Source organism: Balaenoptera borealis, assembly GCF_965194805.1.
Source record: "Balaenoptera borealis genome assembly, chromosome: 2".
NCBI classification, from domain to species: Eukaryota; Metazoa; Chordata; class Mammalia; order Artiodactyla; family Balaenopteridae; genus Balaenoptera; species Balaenoptera borealis.
Window position 1 is genome coordinate 177,300,116 of NC_138867.1, and position 16,185 is coordinate 177,316,300.

At 52.6% G+C, this 16,185-nt stretch overlaps 2 protein-coding genes across 5 annotated transcripts; one reads left to right on the plus strand and one right to left on the minus strand.

The window, feature by feature from the left end:
• Positions 1 to 75: 75 nt before the first annotated feature.
• Positions 76 to 11,030, plus strand: EPOR (erythropoietin receptor). Of its 4 annotated transcripts, XM_082378879.1 has the most exons (8): positions 76 to 4,817; positions 5,672 to 5,807; positions 6,183 to 6,361; positions 6,438 to 6,595; positions 7,074 to 7,227; positions 7,311 to 7,398; positions 8,698 to 8,785; positions 8,879 to 11,030. In XM_082378879.1, exons 1-8 carry the CDS (start codon positions 4,703 to 4,705, stop codon positions 9,488 to 9,490), a joined length of 1,530 nt encoding a protein of 509 aa, XP_082235005.1. In that variant the 5' UTR covers positions 76 to 4,702; the 3' UTR covers positions 9,491 to 11,030. The 4 variants fall into 4 exon arrangements, with proteins under 4 accessions (XP_082235005.1, XP_082235002.1, XP_082235004.1 ...); XM_082378876.1 differs by having other exon boundaries at positions 8,698 to 11,030; XM_082378878.1 differs by lacking the exon at positions 76 to 4,817 and having other exon boundaries at positions 5,431 to 5,807; positions 6,447 to 6,595.
• On the minus strand, positions 10,739 to 12,395 carry SWSAP1 (SWIM-type zinc finger 7 associated protein 1). The gene is made up of 2 exons (XM_082378889.1): positions 12,118 to 12,395; positions 10,739 to 11,452 (listed from the first exon to the last, which is right to left on the minus strand). Exons 1-2 carry the CDS (start codon positions 12,364 to 12,366, stop codon positions 10,949 to 10,951), a joined length of 753 nt encoding a protein of 250 aa, XP_082235015.1. The 5' UTR covers positions 12,367 to 12,395; the 3' UTR covers positions 10,739 to 10,948.
• Between the last annotated feature and the right edge of the window lie 3,790 nt (positions 12,396 to 16,185).

Below are 16,185 nucleotides of genomic sequence, written 5' to 3' on the forward strand. Positions count from 1 at the left end.
GTCTTGTTTGTTCTGCGCCTGGGCTTCATGTTCACTTTTCATCAAGATAAAGAAAGAAAGAAAGAAAGAGAGAGAGAGAGAGAGAGAGAGAGAGAGAGAAAGAAGGAAGGAAGGAAGGAAGGAAGGAAGGAAGGAAGGAAGGAAGGAAAGAAAAGAAAGAAAGAAAGAAAGAAAGAAAGAAAGAAAGAAAGAAAGAAAGAAAGAAAGAAAGAAAGAAAAGGAAGGAAAGAAGAGAGAAAAAGTTAAGAGCCCTAAGAAAGGGGTTGGGTAAGGCATGACTTGAATCAAGGGGGGGTCTCTGTCACAAACAGAGGGTTCAGGACTCCCTCCCTCAACATTGTTGGGGTGGTATGATTCTTTTCTGCCATGTATATGGGAGAGTGAAGAAGAAATTCCATTGGAATCAGAGACAAATAACATCATCACCCATGAGTCATTAAGGGCTGTGAGGATGAGAGGGGTGAGCTAGCGGTGCTGGGGTAGGATGAAGAAACAGGTAGAGAAGGCACAGACGAAGTGAGCTGTAGGGCCACCCGCAACATAATCATAACAACAACAGCAACAACAATAATGATACTGACTCATGAACTCCCACTCTGCTAGACATCAACTAGGAGCTTTATATCTAACTGTATTAATCAGGGTTCTTTCTGTTTCAAGTGGTCAAAAACCCAAATCAAACAGGTATGTGCAAAAAAGGAAATGAATGCCCATGTCATTGAAAAGTTCCATGCGTCCAGCTTCAGGCACAGTTGGATCCAGGGACTCAAAAATGTCACCAGGACTTTGTAACAAAATCTCTTGCCTCTGATTTGCTCTGAGAATGAGACTGTCCATTGTCTCCCTAAATCCATTCACCTTCTTCTATGGTAATGGAAACACTGATTTTTAGCAGGCTACCCAAAGTAAAAACCACATTTCCAGTCTCCCTTGCAGCAAAATGTGGTCATATGACAAAGTCTTAGCCAATGAGATGTAAAGGGAAAGGATGTGGGTAAATTCCAGGCTCTGCCCTTGAAGAGAAGGGTTGTGTCCTCTCCTTCTCCCTTTTCTGCCTCCTGGTGGTTAGAATGAAGACGTGGATTGGGTCATCTTGCAGTAGGTGGTTCATACCCTCTGAATAACTGAGCCACAAACTGGAAGGAGTGTGGCCCTCTGAGACCAGGGAGCAGCCATATTGTATTGCTGCTACTTGGATTGTTACAAAAGAGAGAACTAAATGCCTATCTTATTTAAGCCATCACATTATGATTTGGGTCTCTATTACAGTAGCCAAAAGAACATTTAAATGACTACTGCCCCACTCCAAGTCAGCCTCACCCTCGTTGGGGCAGTGCCAGGCTTACATCCCACCAGCTCCACCTTCCCATGCAAGGAAAATCCCTTCATCCCATCAGCTCCAGCAAAAGTCCCAGAGCAGAAGCTGACTGGACCAGCGTGTCTTGTAGCCACCCCTGAGCCAATCACTGTGTTCAGGGGGAATGTGATATGTTCATTGGCCAGGCCTGGGTCCTGTGCTCATTCTGTCAGCTGGCAGAGACATTTCAAATCACAGGAATGGAGTCTGGGAGGGCATGTAAATAGAAATTACATTTGCTGTTACTAGGAAAAGGGAGAATTCTGGTGAACATGCAGAAAAAAAAAAAAACAATCCCTAGGGTTCTAAACATTGTCCCTGGAACAATAATGGGGGATGCCCAGGCATTGTCTGGAGTGGGAGAGGAGCTAGAAGAATCTAGGTATCATGTAGGGCCTCATGAAAAACAGAGTTAAGCACACAGCACACTACTTTACAGGATTTTTTTTTTTTTCTCTAAGTATTAAGACATTAAGACCAATCGGGACTTCCCTGGTGGCACAGTGGTTAAGAATCCGCCTGCCAATGCAGGGGAAATGGGTTCGAGTCCTGGTCCGGGAAGATCCCACATACCGCGGAGCAATTAAGCCCGTGCGCCACAACTACTGAGCCTGCGCTCTAGAGCCCCCGAGCCACAACTACTGAGCCTGCGTGTTGCAACTACTGAAGCCCTCGCGCCTAGAGCCCATGCTCCACAACAAGAAAAACCACCACAATGAGAAGCCCACTCATGGCAATGAAGAGCAGCCCTCACTCGCTGCAACTAGAGAAAGCCTGCATGCAGCAACGAAGACCCAACACAGCCAAAAAAATAATAATAATAAAAAATAAATATAAAAAATTTTTAAAAAATTTTAATTAAAAAAAAAGACCAACCAGATGTAAGTAACAGCATCCTTCTTAAGTTAGTTTAAGCAAATAATTGCTCTCCTTACTGAGTGCTTACAATGCACCAGGCATGTTCTCAGAAGTTGACATAATCTATCTCATAATCTTCACAATAGCCTTATGTGTGTGGGGGGAGGGGTGCACTATTATCATGCCCATTTTATACATGAAAAACTGAGACTAGGGAGGGTTAAGTAACTTATCCAAGGTGGTGTGGTAAGTGGCAAGGTTGGGGTTCAAACCTGAATGGTCTGCAATACATCAGAACACATGCACTTACCAACAGGGCTAGTTTGCCTCTCATAATCACAGTTTACAGTTTCTCTCCCTCTCTCTCCCTCTTTCTCTCTCTCTCTCTCTCTCTCTCACACACACACACACACATACACACACACACTCAATCCAAATGCCAATTTCCCAAGGAAGAGATTCTCATTGACTTCTGTTTTTTGTTTGTTTGTTTTTTGTCCACACTGCCCAGTTTGTGGGATCTGAGTTCCCCTACCAGCGACAGAACCCGTGCCGCCTGCAGGGGAAGCATGGAGTCCTAACCGCTGGACCACCAGGGAATTCCCCGACTTCTGTTTTTAAAAGTGCAGGACAGGACTTCCCTGGTGGCGCAGTGGTTGAGAATCCCCCTGCCAATGCAGGGGACACAGGTTCGAGCCTTGGTCCGGGAAGATCCCACGTGCTGCGGAGCAACTAAGCCCCCGAGCCACAACTACTGAGCCTGCGCTCTAGAGCCCACGAGCCACAACTACTGAGCCCAAATGGCACAAATACTGAAGCCTGCGCACCTAGAGCCCAGTGCTCCGCAACTAGAGAAGCCACCGCGATGAGGAGCCCACACACCGCAACGAAGAGTAGCCCCGCTCACCGCAAGGAGAGAAAGCCTGCGTGCATCAACAAAGACCCAACACAGCCAAAAATACATAAATAAATTTTTTTTTTTTAAAGTGCAGAAGTACTCAGGAACAGCTCTATCCAGTGGCTAACACAAAGTCAACTGTTTCTCTACATCTCTCAGCTTGGTTTTTCACTAATCTTTTACTCCACAAATATTTCCTGACCTCCTACTGTATGGCAGGCCCTGTTCTAGGTGCTGGGGATACAGAAATGAATAAAACGGACTTGTGAAGGTGGTGAATCAATAACAAAGCATCAAATACGTATTAGATATAATAAGTACAGGGAATGCAAAATGCTACTACTACTACTACTACTACTAAGCCGTTTAAGGGCTGATGGGGAGTGTGGGGCTAGAGGGTTGCTGTTTTATTTATTTATTTATTTATTTATTTTTACTTTTGGCTGTGTTGGGTCTTCGTTGCTGCATGCGGGCTTTCTCTCCTTGCGGTGAGCGGGGGCTACTCTCCATTGCGGTGGGCGGGCTTCGCATTGCAGTGGCTTCTAGGCGCATGGACTTCAGTAGTTGTGGCACGTGGGCTCAGTAGTTGTGGCTCGCGGGCTCTAGAGCTCAGGCTCAGTAGTTGTGGCGCACGGGCTTACTTGCTCTGCAGCATGTGGGATCTTCCCAGACCAGGGATCGACCGTGTGTTTCCTGCACTGGCAGACGGATTCTTAACCACTGCGCCACCAGGGAAGTCCCGGAATGGAGCTCTTTGATTGGCTAATCTGGGGCAGGCTGCCGCAATGAGGTAAGTATCACCACCACCCCCTCCGCCTTCCCCAGGCATGTACCTCTGTGGGGAGGCTGTTTACCCCAGTTTAAGCTCAGCCCACGTGAAAAGCTTTTATACTTTGTTCTATACTTTCCAGATTATTAAAAGAACTGCACACTCCTTGTAAAATAAAATCCCAATAGTGTACAAATGTAAGCAGAAAAAAAAATCCAAAAAAATCACAAATGAAAACTCACACTCCAGAATATGTGTAATTTTACAAATGCAGGCTCTTTCGCACATACTGTCTGGCAGCACTGCCCAACACTGTGCAAACAATCAACCGCTACTCACTATTACGATTATTATTTTCCTACCCAGACTGGGAAGAGATGTTGATGAGCCTGATAATATCAGTAGCTTACATTTTTGGAATGTTTGCTATGTGCCAAGTCGGATTTTACAGATGAAAAGGCTGAAGCTCAGATAAGGTGAGTCACCTGTCCAGGGTCACACAGCAAGAAAGTGGGTCCTATGCAGAAACCAGAGCTGCTCCCGCCACCCCCCCACCCCACCCCCAAGGGGCCCCCGGGCCCTGGAGGGCCTCTGCCCTCTCTAGCCAGGCCCGGCAGGGCGGCTGCCTCCCTCTTATCTCAGCCCAGGCTGCCTGCTGGTCCCGCCCCCTCGGGGGAGCTGCCACTTGGAGGCGCCTGGCCGGGAAGGCCTGGTCAGCTGTGTCCGGCGGAGGCAGCTGCTGACCCAGCTGTGGACTGTGCCTGGGGCGGAGGAAGGGGGGGGGCAGGAGCCCTGGGCCTCCCGTGGCAGGGGCTGCATCATGTATCCTCTCGGGGCACCCCTCTGGCCTGGAGTTGGCTTCCTCTGTCTCCTACTCGCTGGGGCAACCTGGGCTCCCCCACCCAACCCACCGGACCCCAAGTTTGAAAGCAAAGGTAAGGGTGGAGCTGAGTGTGGACCCCCGCACTAGGTCCTGGAGGGCAATGCTGGGGCCTGAACTTCCAGCTTGGGTCCTGGGGACCATGCCAGGTTCTGAACCCGAGTCTGTGTCCTGGAGCCCAAGCTGGTGGCTGAACCCTAGACTGGGACCTGATATGGCATACTGCGGGTCTGTATCCCCACACTGCGTTCTGCGGGAGAAGCTAGAGAGGGGCGTAAGCGTCCTGTTTTATCTTCTCAAGGAGTCTGGGACATGCTAAACACTAAATGGGGCAGGGGTGGTGCTGGTTCTAGGCCCTGTAGTCTAGAGTCCCCAAGGGGAAGGGACCTAGCCGACCCTCCAGTGGGGGAGGGAGGCTAAAACCAGGGTCCGAGTCAGAGGGGCCGGGCCGCAGGCGTCTGTAAACACTGTTTGCATGCGGGCGCCATATCCCTGGGTCCGCGGGGTTGAGGGAGCGGGGGCGGGGGGCACGGTTGGCGCTATCGGGCAGCCGGGAGCCTGCCGGGGCTGATAGGGGACCCCGCCTCCTGCACACACACTCACCCGCACGCACGTCCTGGGCTGGGGCGGGGCCGGCAGCGGGAGGCGGAGGCCTTGAATGCTGCGCTCAGCTCAGCGGGTCGCGGGGTGGGCGGGCGTGTGTGGGGAGACAATAAGACATGCAACCTACGCGTGGGAGTTCGGGGGGCAGCATTTCTGCAGACCCCTCGAAGGGCCCCACTGGGGTAGCCAGAGGGGCGGGGCTTTTTTCTTATCGGTCCGCACAGGCGGCAGGAGGGAGGGGAGGATGCTGTGGCCCGAGGACGGGGCTCGGGTCCCCTGACCCCCTCCCCTGGCCCCCATCCCCAGCGGCCCTGCTGACAGCCCGCGAGCCTGAAGAGTTTCTGTGCTTCACCGAGAGGTTGGAGGATTTGGTGTGTTTCTGGGAGGAAGCGGCAAGCGCCGGGGTCGGCCCGGACAACTACAGCTTCTCCTACCAGCTCGAGTGAGTCCGACGGGGCAGGTGGAGCGCCCCACAGGTGGAGGGGGCGGGCGGGCCGAGCAGCGCTCCCCGGAGCTCGCACCTTGGGACTTATGGTGCCAGGGGCCGGATGGCACCTCTGCTGGTAGTCACTACTGGGAAGCCCACGGGGTCAGGGCTGACACGCTGCCTAGTGGTCGGGGCTGGAACACTCCCGTGATCACTGCTGGAGTGCGACCCCAAACTTCAGGGCTGGGACAACACCGCTCCAAAGCAGGACTAAGGCGTCGCGTACGTCGGGGCTGGGACGCCCCCTGGTGGTAGTGTCCAGAACTCGCCCTCGGTCCCGGCAATGCCTCCCAACTTGCTCCCTACCCTCGCTGGTTCCTGGGCGAACAGGGGTGAGCCGTGGAAGCCGTGCCGCCTGCATCAGGCGCCCACCACCCGCGGCTTGGTGCGTTTCTGGTGCTCGCTGCCTACAGCCGACACGTCGAGCTTCGTGCCCCTAGAGCTGAGCGTCACTGCGGCCTCCTCGGGCGCTTCACGCTACCGCCGAATCATCCACATCAACGAAGTGGGTAAGAGCGCTGGGAATGGGAGAGTGGTCGGGAGGGAGTCCCAGTCTCCGCCCACCTGAGCAACCCCTTTCCACAGTGCTCCTAGACCCTCCCGCTGGGCTGCTGGCGCGGCGGGCAGACGAGGGCGGCCATGTGGTACTGCGCTGGCTCCCACCGCCTGGGGCACCCATGGCAAGCCTCATCCGCTATGAGGTGAACATCTCGGCAGAGAACGCCGCTGGTGGCGCGCAGAGGGTGAGGCTCGCTCCTATGGCCTAGCCCCAAGGGCTCCAGAGTCGACAGGCCCTCTAGGTCCCACCCAGACGGTCACCACGGCCCCTCCCCCATGGCCTCGCCCCTCCACCTCCCGCTCAAGGCAGCTCCACGTCCACCGACTTGTCCCCTTTCCCAATGTCCCCTTTCCCCAGCCCACCTGGACTCAGTCCCACTTAACCCTTGTCCCAAACCCTAGACTTCTTCAGGGCCCGCCCCCTCTGTGCTCTGGCCCCGCAGTTAAATTGCCCGAGCCCGCCCTCTTCTACCTGGGGCCCCATGCTGATTGGCCCCGACCCTTCCTGGGCCCGGCCTCCTGCTTTCATTGCCCGCCTCCCCATGCTTGGGCTCGGTTCTTCCTTTCTCTGATTGGCTCGGTCCCTCAGGGCCCACCCTCACATACCCTCCTTTGCCCGCCCCGCCCCTATTGGCGACACCTCTCACCTGGGCCCGCCTCCAGGTGGAGATCCTCGACGGCCGCACTGAGTGCGTGCTGAGTAACCTGCGGGGCGGAACGCGCTACACCTTCAGGATACGCGCGCGTATGGCCGAGCCGAGCTTCGGTGGCTTCTGGAGCGCCTGGTCCGAGCCTGTGTCGCTGCTGACGGCTAGTGGTGAGGCCCCAGGCAGGGGTGTAGGAGGGGCTGGGCGGAGCATGGGGCAAGCTCACCGCCCTGACCTCCTCCCTGCTCCCCAGACTTGGACCCCCTCATCCTGACGCTCTCCCTCGTGCTCGTGCTCATTCTGCTGTTGCTGGCCGTGCTAACCCTGCTCTCCCACCGCCGGTGAGCGCCCCGCTCGGCACCTGGCTCAGATTCCTCCCCACCAACGTTCTCCTTTCCCTGTGGAAACCTAGGCTCAAAGAGGGGCAGGCACTTGCCCAGGGTCACACAATGAGGAGTCAGTCGCAGGACTGGCATGCAAGCCAGGTCAGACGCAGACTCTTACTTAAAATCCTCTGCTCTTGGGCATACTTTCACCTGGTTTTCCTCCTACCTCAGTGGCTGCCCCTTCTTGGATTCCTTTTGTGAGTACTTTTTCCCAATTTCATCAACTTCTGTAAAATCAACCAGATGGGCTTACTGAAACGATTGAACCCCAAGTGCCTCCCACCCCTGTTGTCAAGCTCCTTAGATGCTTTACGATATGACCAGCCATCCTGAGGTTTTTGTAATTCCAAGTACAAACCATGTGTTTTCACACCCCCGAGGCTTGGCACATACTGTTCCTTCTGCCAGGAATGTCCTTCTTGCCATGTCTGCCAAGCAATCTCCTAGTTGTCTTTCAAGGCCCTGTTCATTTACTTGGTTGGAAAATACATACTGAATGCCAACTATGTGCTAGGCACTGGGGAGAAAGTGTAGAACAAACCAGACGTATCCCTGACCTTGTGGATCTCATAGCTGAGTCACACAACAAATAAGGGAATCAACAGATATTTGATTATAAGTTGTGATGAGTGATATCACAGAAATAAATGGGGTATGGGGCCATGACAGGATAGTCAGGGAAGGCCTCTGGGAGGTGACATCAGAGCAGAAACCTGAAGTCTGGTAGGAGGCAGCCACATGAAAAGCAGGGAGAAAACCCAGCAAGTGCAAAGGCCCTGCGGTGGGAATGAGCTTGGAACATTGAAGCAGTTGCAAGAAGAGCTGTATGGCTAGAGAAGAGTGTGTAAGGGGGGAAGTGGTGGATGATGAGATGGAGGTGACAGAGGTCAGACCATGCAGGGTCTTCTGCAGGGCTGTGGGGAGGAATTGGGATTTTATTCTGAATGCATTGGGGAACTATGGAAAGGAGTGAGGAGGGAAGTAACATAATGGACCTTCAGACAAGACTGGGTGGGTTTTAGAGGGAGCATATTGAACTCCTATGTGTCCTTCAAAACTTTGTTCCAGTTGCCCTTCTGTAGGGCCTGGCAGATGCTTTGGCCGAGCCCCTGTTCCTCAGCCCCACACACTCCTCTGCCTTCGTTATGATCACAGGGGACTAGGAGTATCTTTGCTCTGTGACTGGTGCTGAGGGGGTGCTGGTGAATGGTCAGTGACACATGCCCAGGTATTCGTTTCTTTTGGCTTCACTAGGACTCTGAAGCAGAAGATATGGCCTGGCATCCCAAGCCCCGAGAGCGAGTTTGAGGGCCTCTTCACCACCCACAAGGGTAACTTCCAGGTAGGTGGCCTGGTTGTCCCCTCAGGGCCTGGGGTTTCCCTGCTCCTGTGGCCGAATCCCCGGTCTCTGAGCAGGCAGCTGCTGTTTCCCCAGCTGTGGCTGTACCAAACTGATGGCTGTCTGTGGTGGAGCCCCTGCACCCCCTTCACAGAGGACCCACCTGCCCCCCTGGAGGTCCTCTCTGAGCGCTGCTGGGGTGTGACACAGGCAGTGGAGCCAGGGGCAGATGATGAGGGGCCCCTGTTGGAGCCGGTGGGCAGCGAGCATGCCCAAGACAGCTACCTGGTGCTGGACAAGTGCTTGCTGCCCCGGAGCCCGCCCAGCGAGGACCTCCCACAGCCTGGAGGCGATCAGGACGCAGCAGCCATGGATGAAGGCTCAGAAGCATCCTCCTGCTCATCCGCTTTGGCCCTGAAGCCTGGGCTGGAGGGGGCCTCGGCTGCCAGCTTTGAGTACACCATCCTGGATCCCAGCTCCCAGCTCTTACGCCCGAGGGCACTTCCCCCTGAGCTGCCCCCTACCCCACCCCACCTAAAGTACCTGTACCTCGTGGTGTCTGACTCTGGTATCTCAACTGACTACAGCTCGGGGGGTTCCCAGGAAGCCCAGAGGGGCTCATCCAATGGCCCCCACTCCAACCCTTATGAGAATAGCCTCATCCCAGCCCCCGAGCCTTCACCCCCGAGCTACGTGGCCTGCTCCTAGGACTCCAGCCCTCAGGTGCACGGGGACCCAGAATGACCTCAAGTGCTACTCCAGGCCCAAGATTTATCCGGCAGGGTCAGTGAGGCCTGCTGACCTTGGCTTTCTGCTCAATTCATCCTGGTCAGAAAGTCACAACCTTGCAGTATTTTTAAATGTACAGTCTTTTGTGTAGATATATAAATATATATATGTTTTCTGTCATGACTTCTATAAATACCTGTAAGCCCCATCTTTTCCCTGGGCCCAGGCCATAGGAGAAGCAGTAAAAGGCCTTGAGTTCAGTCTGAAATTGTGACCTGGCAATCTGAATAATAATAATAAAATGAATTAGTTAGTATGTTATGCTAGCTGCCCTAACAAAGCTGCCCTGAAACTGAGTGGCTTAACACATTAAATATTTTCTCTCTCATTTCTCAATTCAAACAGGTGGGCAGTTATCCCTGGGATGAGTCAGAAGCCCAGACTGTAGATTTACCATCCCCCAGGGCTACCCTGGGGTCTTTAGATGGATCCTCTGCATCCTGCCAGCCAACAAGAGAAAGACAGCATAAGATTCTGTGGTCTTTAGGGACCTAGCCTAGAGGTGGGCGCCATCTCTTCTTCACAAATTCTACTGGCCAGAAATGGTCATGTGACCCTAGCAAGACCCATGGACAGCTGGGAAATGTAGTTTAGCTGTGCACCCAAGAGAGAAAAGCTGTTTAATGAGCTGCTAGCTAGTCTCTGCCACTAATAATAATACCAATAACGTTCATTCCTAGGGCTTTATTCTGAATCAGGCCCTGTCCTAAGACAGCACTCTGATGACACCAAATGTCATCAAGTGGCTCAATGGGAGTTCTGGTTTAACCACTTTTAAATAGTTTGACATAACCTAGGAAAGCTGAACGTGTGCATACCTTCTACTCCAGCAATGCCACTTCTAGGTATGTACCCTAAAAACCCTCACACACATGAACCAGGATATGTGTACAAGAGTGTTAATAGCAGTAAATAAGTCAATCTGATTAGTAAATTGGGGTATAGTCACCCAAAGAATTATACAAAGTACGGAAAAAGGAACGACTGAGAAAATGTGGCCGAATGTTTTTTGTTTTTTGGCTGCGCTGCATGGCATGTGGGATCTTAGTTCCCAGACCAGGGATCAAACCCGTGTCCCCTGCACTGGAAGCATGGAGTTTTAACCACTGGACCGCCAGGGAAGTCCCACGGCCGAATCTTAGTAACAATATTGAGCGGGAGAAGAAGGAAGTCTCAGATTACATGTATCATTAAACTCTTTACCAAGTTCAAAACAGCAAAATTAAACAATATGTTGACAATATGTACAGGATAATGCTATATTTATGAGAGAAAAAGCACTTTATAATCTTTAGGTCTCTGAATTTGCATCTGTCCCTGAGGTAGGTATTCCAGCCATGGAAACTGAAGCATAGAGAGGTTGTCACACTCCAAACCTCAAGGTTGGCCTCCAGAGCTTGAACCCTTGTTTAAGCTGGTGTCACCAGCCTGCGTGGGCCACGGGGTGACTGTCATCTCTCCACTTTGTCGGAAAGTCACCCGCCACTCTGCCCTGGGACCCAGCCCACCTGGCTCCAGGCAGGCTCGGAGGCAGTGCTGTCCTGGGCCTGGTGCATCGGGCTGCAGCCAGCACTGGGCAGGGAAATACCTCTGAAGCAGTGCCAACTGCAAGGCAGTCCCACTGTCTCCCTCCTCCTGGGTCTGGAGGGCCACAATGAGCCCACAGCCCCGGCCAGACCCAACCCGGTGACTGAAGTGGGCAACTGTGTCCAGAAGCAGGGCGGCCAGGTAGGCGGCTTCCTGGGACCCGGGGTCTTCCGCTAGGTACTCCTCCAGGCCATCGAGCAGCAGGAGGGAGGGGGCTGGCCCCCGGGTCTCATGGGCAGAGCACAGGAGCCGGAGGAGCTCACGGGTTGAGGGTGGGTACTGGAAGCGGATCTTCTAGAGAGAGGAAAAAAGGAAACGGCCAGATTCAGCACAGGAAGCCAGGCTCTCAGCTATAGCAGCCCTGCTTCCTTGCATACTTTCCTGGACGTGGCTCTCACTCCCCAGACCGCTGGTTCCAAAGTGAAACAGCTAGCTCAGAGTGGTCTAATATTCTTCTGTTCGCCATGCCCGCCCCCTCCCCCCCCGTTTTTTGTTCTTTGTTTTTTTTGGTTTTTTTTTTTTTTGTTCTTTGTTTTTTTAATTCTGCACTCATCACTTCCCGGTATTAGTTAAGAACAAGGTATATCGTTTTGTCAAATCTCTAGGGCAATCTTTCCACGGAAAACCAGCCCATAGCGTCCGACCCCAGCATTGACTCCAGCGGCCCAGAAACTCTTGTCCAGACCCGACCCGTGTTTAGCCCCGCCCCCTACTCGCCCCTGACTGCACTCTTTGGGCGCCACCCTTTGCTAATTCCGCCCCCTCATTGGATGGTTTCTCACTCAGTCTTAACAAAGCTTAGCAAAGTCCCACCCCCGACTCGTTCTAGACTCCGTCCCATAATGGCTGCTCCGGCTTGCCCTTCCTTCGTCTCCGCCATTGGTCTGTCTCTACCTGTCACTCAATCCTCCATTCGCCTCGCTACTGGCTGGTCCGCCTCTGGTCCCGCTCCGCCTCACCTGTAACCGCAAGGGTTCGAGTGCAGCTCCAGTCACGCGGGGCAGGCTTTGCAGAGGCCTCCGAGTCAGGAAGAGGACGGGGCCTCGGCCTTCCCCTGCCGTCTCCAGGGCCGCCGCGAATAGCAGCGCTGTCTTTCCAGAGCCGGGACCGCCGAGCAGCAGCAAAGGCGGTTCGGCCTCAGATGTGTTCTCCTCCCCGGGGCCAGCCGCGCTTCCCCAGTTTAGCACCCGCCTCAGCGTCTCCGCCATTCGCAGCGTACCTCTGTCCAATCGGCGGCCCGTTCCTGCCCTTGATCCCGCCCAGGACGGGGTCTCATTGGTTACAGTGCACTTAGCTTCTCCATTGGTCCAATGATCTGTTCATCAACGCTAGATCGACGTTTCCTAGCTCCTCCCCCGGTGAAGGGGCAAATAACCTAGTCTGAGGAAGGAATGGAGGCCTTTGAGGGAGATAAGGCCCTTCCCTGGGTGAGTCCGCTGACGGAAGCAGCATGAATACTATTATTCTGAGCTAATAAGCTAATCAGACAGTACAAGGGTTGAGAGTTGGAGGGAGTAGGCCCTAATCACTGACACATTACTTAAAGTCTCCTAGCCTCAGTTTGCTCACCTGTAAAATGGAGCACATGGGTATCTCAGAGGAATATTGTGATGCGTATGTGTGTGTTTCTGCTGATGTTACCCAGTGACAATGAAGAAGGGGTGAGATGGAGGAGCTATGTGCTTGTGTCTCTCTCTGTACCTGAGTACTTGCACAAATGGGGGGGGCGGCTGCAGGCTTGAGGACATTCGTGTGCAAAACATCCGTCAGACAGCAAAGCAGCTGTCTTTGAGGGTCTAAAAGAAGAAGAGTCTCAGCTGGCCTCCTCATTGGCCTGGGGGCTTCTGGAGTCCTGCTTGGGATACAGTGGGAGGCAGGACTATAGAATAAAAAAAGGGCCAGGAGAGAAGAGGCAAAGATGAAGGGGCTGGGAGACTGAGGGAGAGCCACAGCACGACCTTGTTTGTCACGTTCACTTCGGTATCTCCAGTGCCCAGTCAGTGCCTAGGGCATTGCAGATTCTCAATACAGGTTCGTTAAAGGAATAAATGAAGAAAGGAAGGTAGAATTGATGGGAAACTGGGAGAGAAGGAGGAACAAGGTGAATGATCAAGTGATCACTGGTTGGGTCTCTTCACCTAGACTTCTCCCCAGAGCTGCCACTCACGCCCCTGTTGCCCTGGCAACTCTGTCTCCTGGTAACTTCAAAGTGGTGCTGTTGCCAGGAGACCCAGGGGCAGGGCCGAACTGAGATTTCCAGGGCTTTCTCTCTCCCTCTGGGGCCAGAACACAGCTCCACAACACCCCCCAATACACCCACTCACAAAGCCGGGTACCCCCACACCCCTCTACAAATACATACAGACACACACACACACACACACATGGCATCTCTGCATATATTTCACTTCCAGAATCCCCATCACTCACATGCTCACAGCCATATCCTATCCTGACACAACGCATCCCATACACACTCTTCCCCACATTCATGCCCCCACACCCTTTCCCTTGCACGCATACAAAAACACACTCTGATACAACCATACCATTGTCACTACACACACACACACACACACACACACACACGAGGCATGCTGTTACTTTCCCCTGTCAAATGCACAACCTCAGCCCCATGGTTCACCTCACTTTGCAACACTCTAAGTACACAAGCACCCAGGAGTGACACCCGTATCACACAGTTCCACACAGTTATATACATGGGAGTATGCCCAACACAGCCCCATTTCAAGTCCTTTGCACTTGCTGTTCCATTGCCTAGAGTACTCAGCTTCCAGATATCTATCCCTAGTTGTTTTCATTCCATTCAGATCTCTGCTCAAATATCACCTACTTAGGCTTTCCCTGACCACCTGTGTAAAGTCACACACCCTTCACTCTTTAATTGCTTATTCATCTTTATTTCTCTTCAAATAACTTATCACTTCCAACCTTATGTATTTATTTTATTGCCTCTCTCCCCACTAGTATGTCAGCTCCACCAGGGTAGGGTCCCTCTTTCTTTCACTACTGGGTCCCCAGCTCCTAGAACAGTACCTGGCACAGAGTAAGTGCTCCTAAGTGTAGCAGAGTGAGTATATTGGCAGAGATGCAGATATTAGGTGTATCTCTCATACACATGGTACTTCTTTCCCTCCCTTCTCAGGATCCCATCTTCATGTCCTGACAGAAGGACTCTTACCTTAGAGGGGCTCCCTGGAGGAGGCAGGACCGCCGGGTGAGGGGACAAGGAGGTGGAGAGCTCAGGGTCCGTCTGTGTTCCTCCCTGGTTTATCAGCATCCTCAAGTGATTCGTTCATTCATTTGGCAAACACTTATTGAGCACCTACTGTGTGCCCAGCCCTGACCTAGGAGGCACAGGTGTTCAGCGGTGAACAGACAACAAAATCTCTGTCCTGGTGGAACTGACATCCTAGTGAGGGAGGAGATAATGAAGAGTTTAAATAGTCTATGGGCAGATGATAAGTGTGTGCAAAAAAAGAAAAAAAAAGTTTGCACAGGGAAGGGAAGGGCCAGTTGTTTGTTTGGTTTTTGCAATTTTGAATAGGGTGGTAGGGGCAGGCCTCCCTGAGAAGGTAATACTTGAGGAAAGGCTTGAAGGAGTTGAGAGAGGGAACTGTGTAGCTATGTAGGGGAAGAGCATTCCAGATGGAGGCACCTTCAAGTGCAAAGGCCTGGGGGCACTGGGAGAACTTTGGTTTTTCCATAGAGTGCCATGAAGAGCCAACAGAGGGTTTGAGCACAGAAGGGTCATGGTCTAACTTACATTATAAGTCAGAGCTCAGTTTTTTAAATAAATTTATTTATTTTATTTATTTATTTTTGGCTGCATTGGATCTTCTTTGCTGTGCACGGGCTTTCTCTAGCTTCGGCGAGCAGCGGCCACTCTTTGTTGCAGTGAGTGGGGTTCTCACTGCAGTGGCTTCTCTTGTTGCCGAGCACGGGCTCTAGGCACGTGGGGTCAGTAGTTGCAGCGCGTGGGCTCTAGAGCGCAGGCTCAGTAGTTGTGGCGCACGGGCTTAGTTGTTCCGCGTCATGTGGGATCTTCCTGGACCAGGGCTTGAACACGTGTCCCCTGCACTGGCAGGTGGATTCTTAACCAGTGAGCCACCAGGGAAGCCCGGAGCTCAGTTTTGATCGAGTTGAGCTTGAGAGGCTGTGAGACTTACTGGGGCATGTTGTGAAGGCTTTTTTTTTTTTTTTTAATTAGAGGATCTTTTTTTAAAAAATAAATTTATTTTATTTATTTATTTATTTTTGGCTGCATTAGGTCTTCGTTGCTGCACATGGGCTTTCTCTAGTGGCGGCGAGTGGGGGCTACTCTTCGTTGCACTTCGCAGGCTTCTCATTATGGTGGCTTCTCTTGTTGCGGAGCATGGGCTCTAGGTGTGCGGGCTTCAGTAGTTGTGGCACACGGGCTCAGTAGTTGTGGCTCGTGGGCTCTAGAGCACAGGCTCAGTAGTTGTGGCACACAGGCTTAGTTGCTCTGCGGCATGTGGGATCTTCCCGGACCAGGGCTTGAACCCGCGCCCCTGCGGTGGAAGCATGGAGTCTTAACCACTGGACCACCGGGGAAGCCCTTGAGAAGGCTTTTGGGTTTTTTTTGTTTCTTTTTAATTAATTAATTAATTTATTTATTTATTTTTGGCTGTGTTGGGTCTTCGTTTCTGTGCGAGGGCTTTCTCTAGTTGCGGCGAGCGGGGGCCACTCTTCATCGCGGTGCGTGGGCCTCTCACTGTCGCGGCCTCTCTTGTTGCGGAGCACAAGCTACAGACGCGCAGGTTCAGTAGTTGTGGCTCACGGGCCCAGTTGCTCCACGGCATGTGGGATCCTCCCAGACCAGGGCTTGAACCCGTGTCCCCTGCATCGGCAGGCAGACTCTCAAACACTGCGCCACCAGGGAAGCCCCTCGAGAAGCCTTTTGAATAAGCAAGCACATCTTAGTCTGGATTTTCTTTTTTTTTTTTTTTTTTAATGTTTATTTATTTATTTATTTTGGCTGTACT

Excerpts from the sequence above, each read along its gene's own strand:
- EPOR (XM_082378876.1), top strand. The coding sequence starts at position 4,703 with ATGTATCCTCTCGGGGCACCCCTCTGGCCTGGAGTTGGCTTCCTCTGT. Across the intron at positions 7,228-7,310 it reads GTCGCTGCTGACGGCTAGTG|ACTTGGACCCCCTCATCCTG; the intron begins GTGAGGCCCCAG and ends CCTGCTCCCCAG. Across the intron at positions 7,399-8,697 it reads ACCCTGCTCTCCCACCGCCG|GACTCTGAAGCAGAAGATAT; the intron begins GTGAGCGCCCCG and ends TGGCTTCACTAG.
- SWSAP1 (XM_082378889.1), bottom strand. The coding sequence starts at position 12,366 with ATGGCGGAGACGCTGAGGCGGGTGCTAAACTGGGGAAGCGCGGCTGGC. Across the intron at positions 11,453-12,117 it reads TCGAACCCTTGCGGTTACAG|AAGATCCGCTTCCAGTACCC; the intron begins GTGAGGCGGAGC and ends TCCTCTCTCTAG.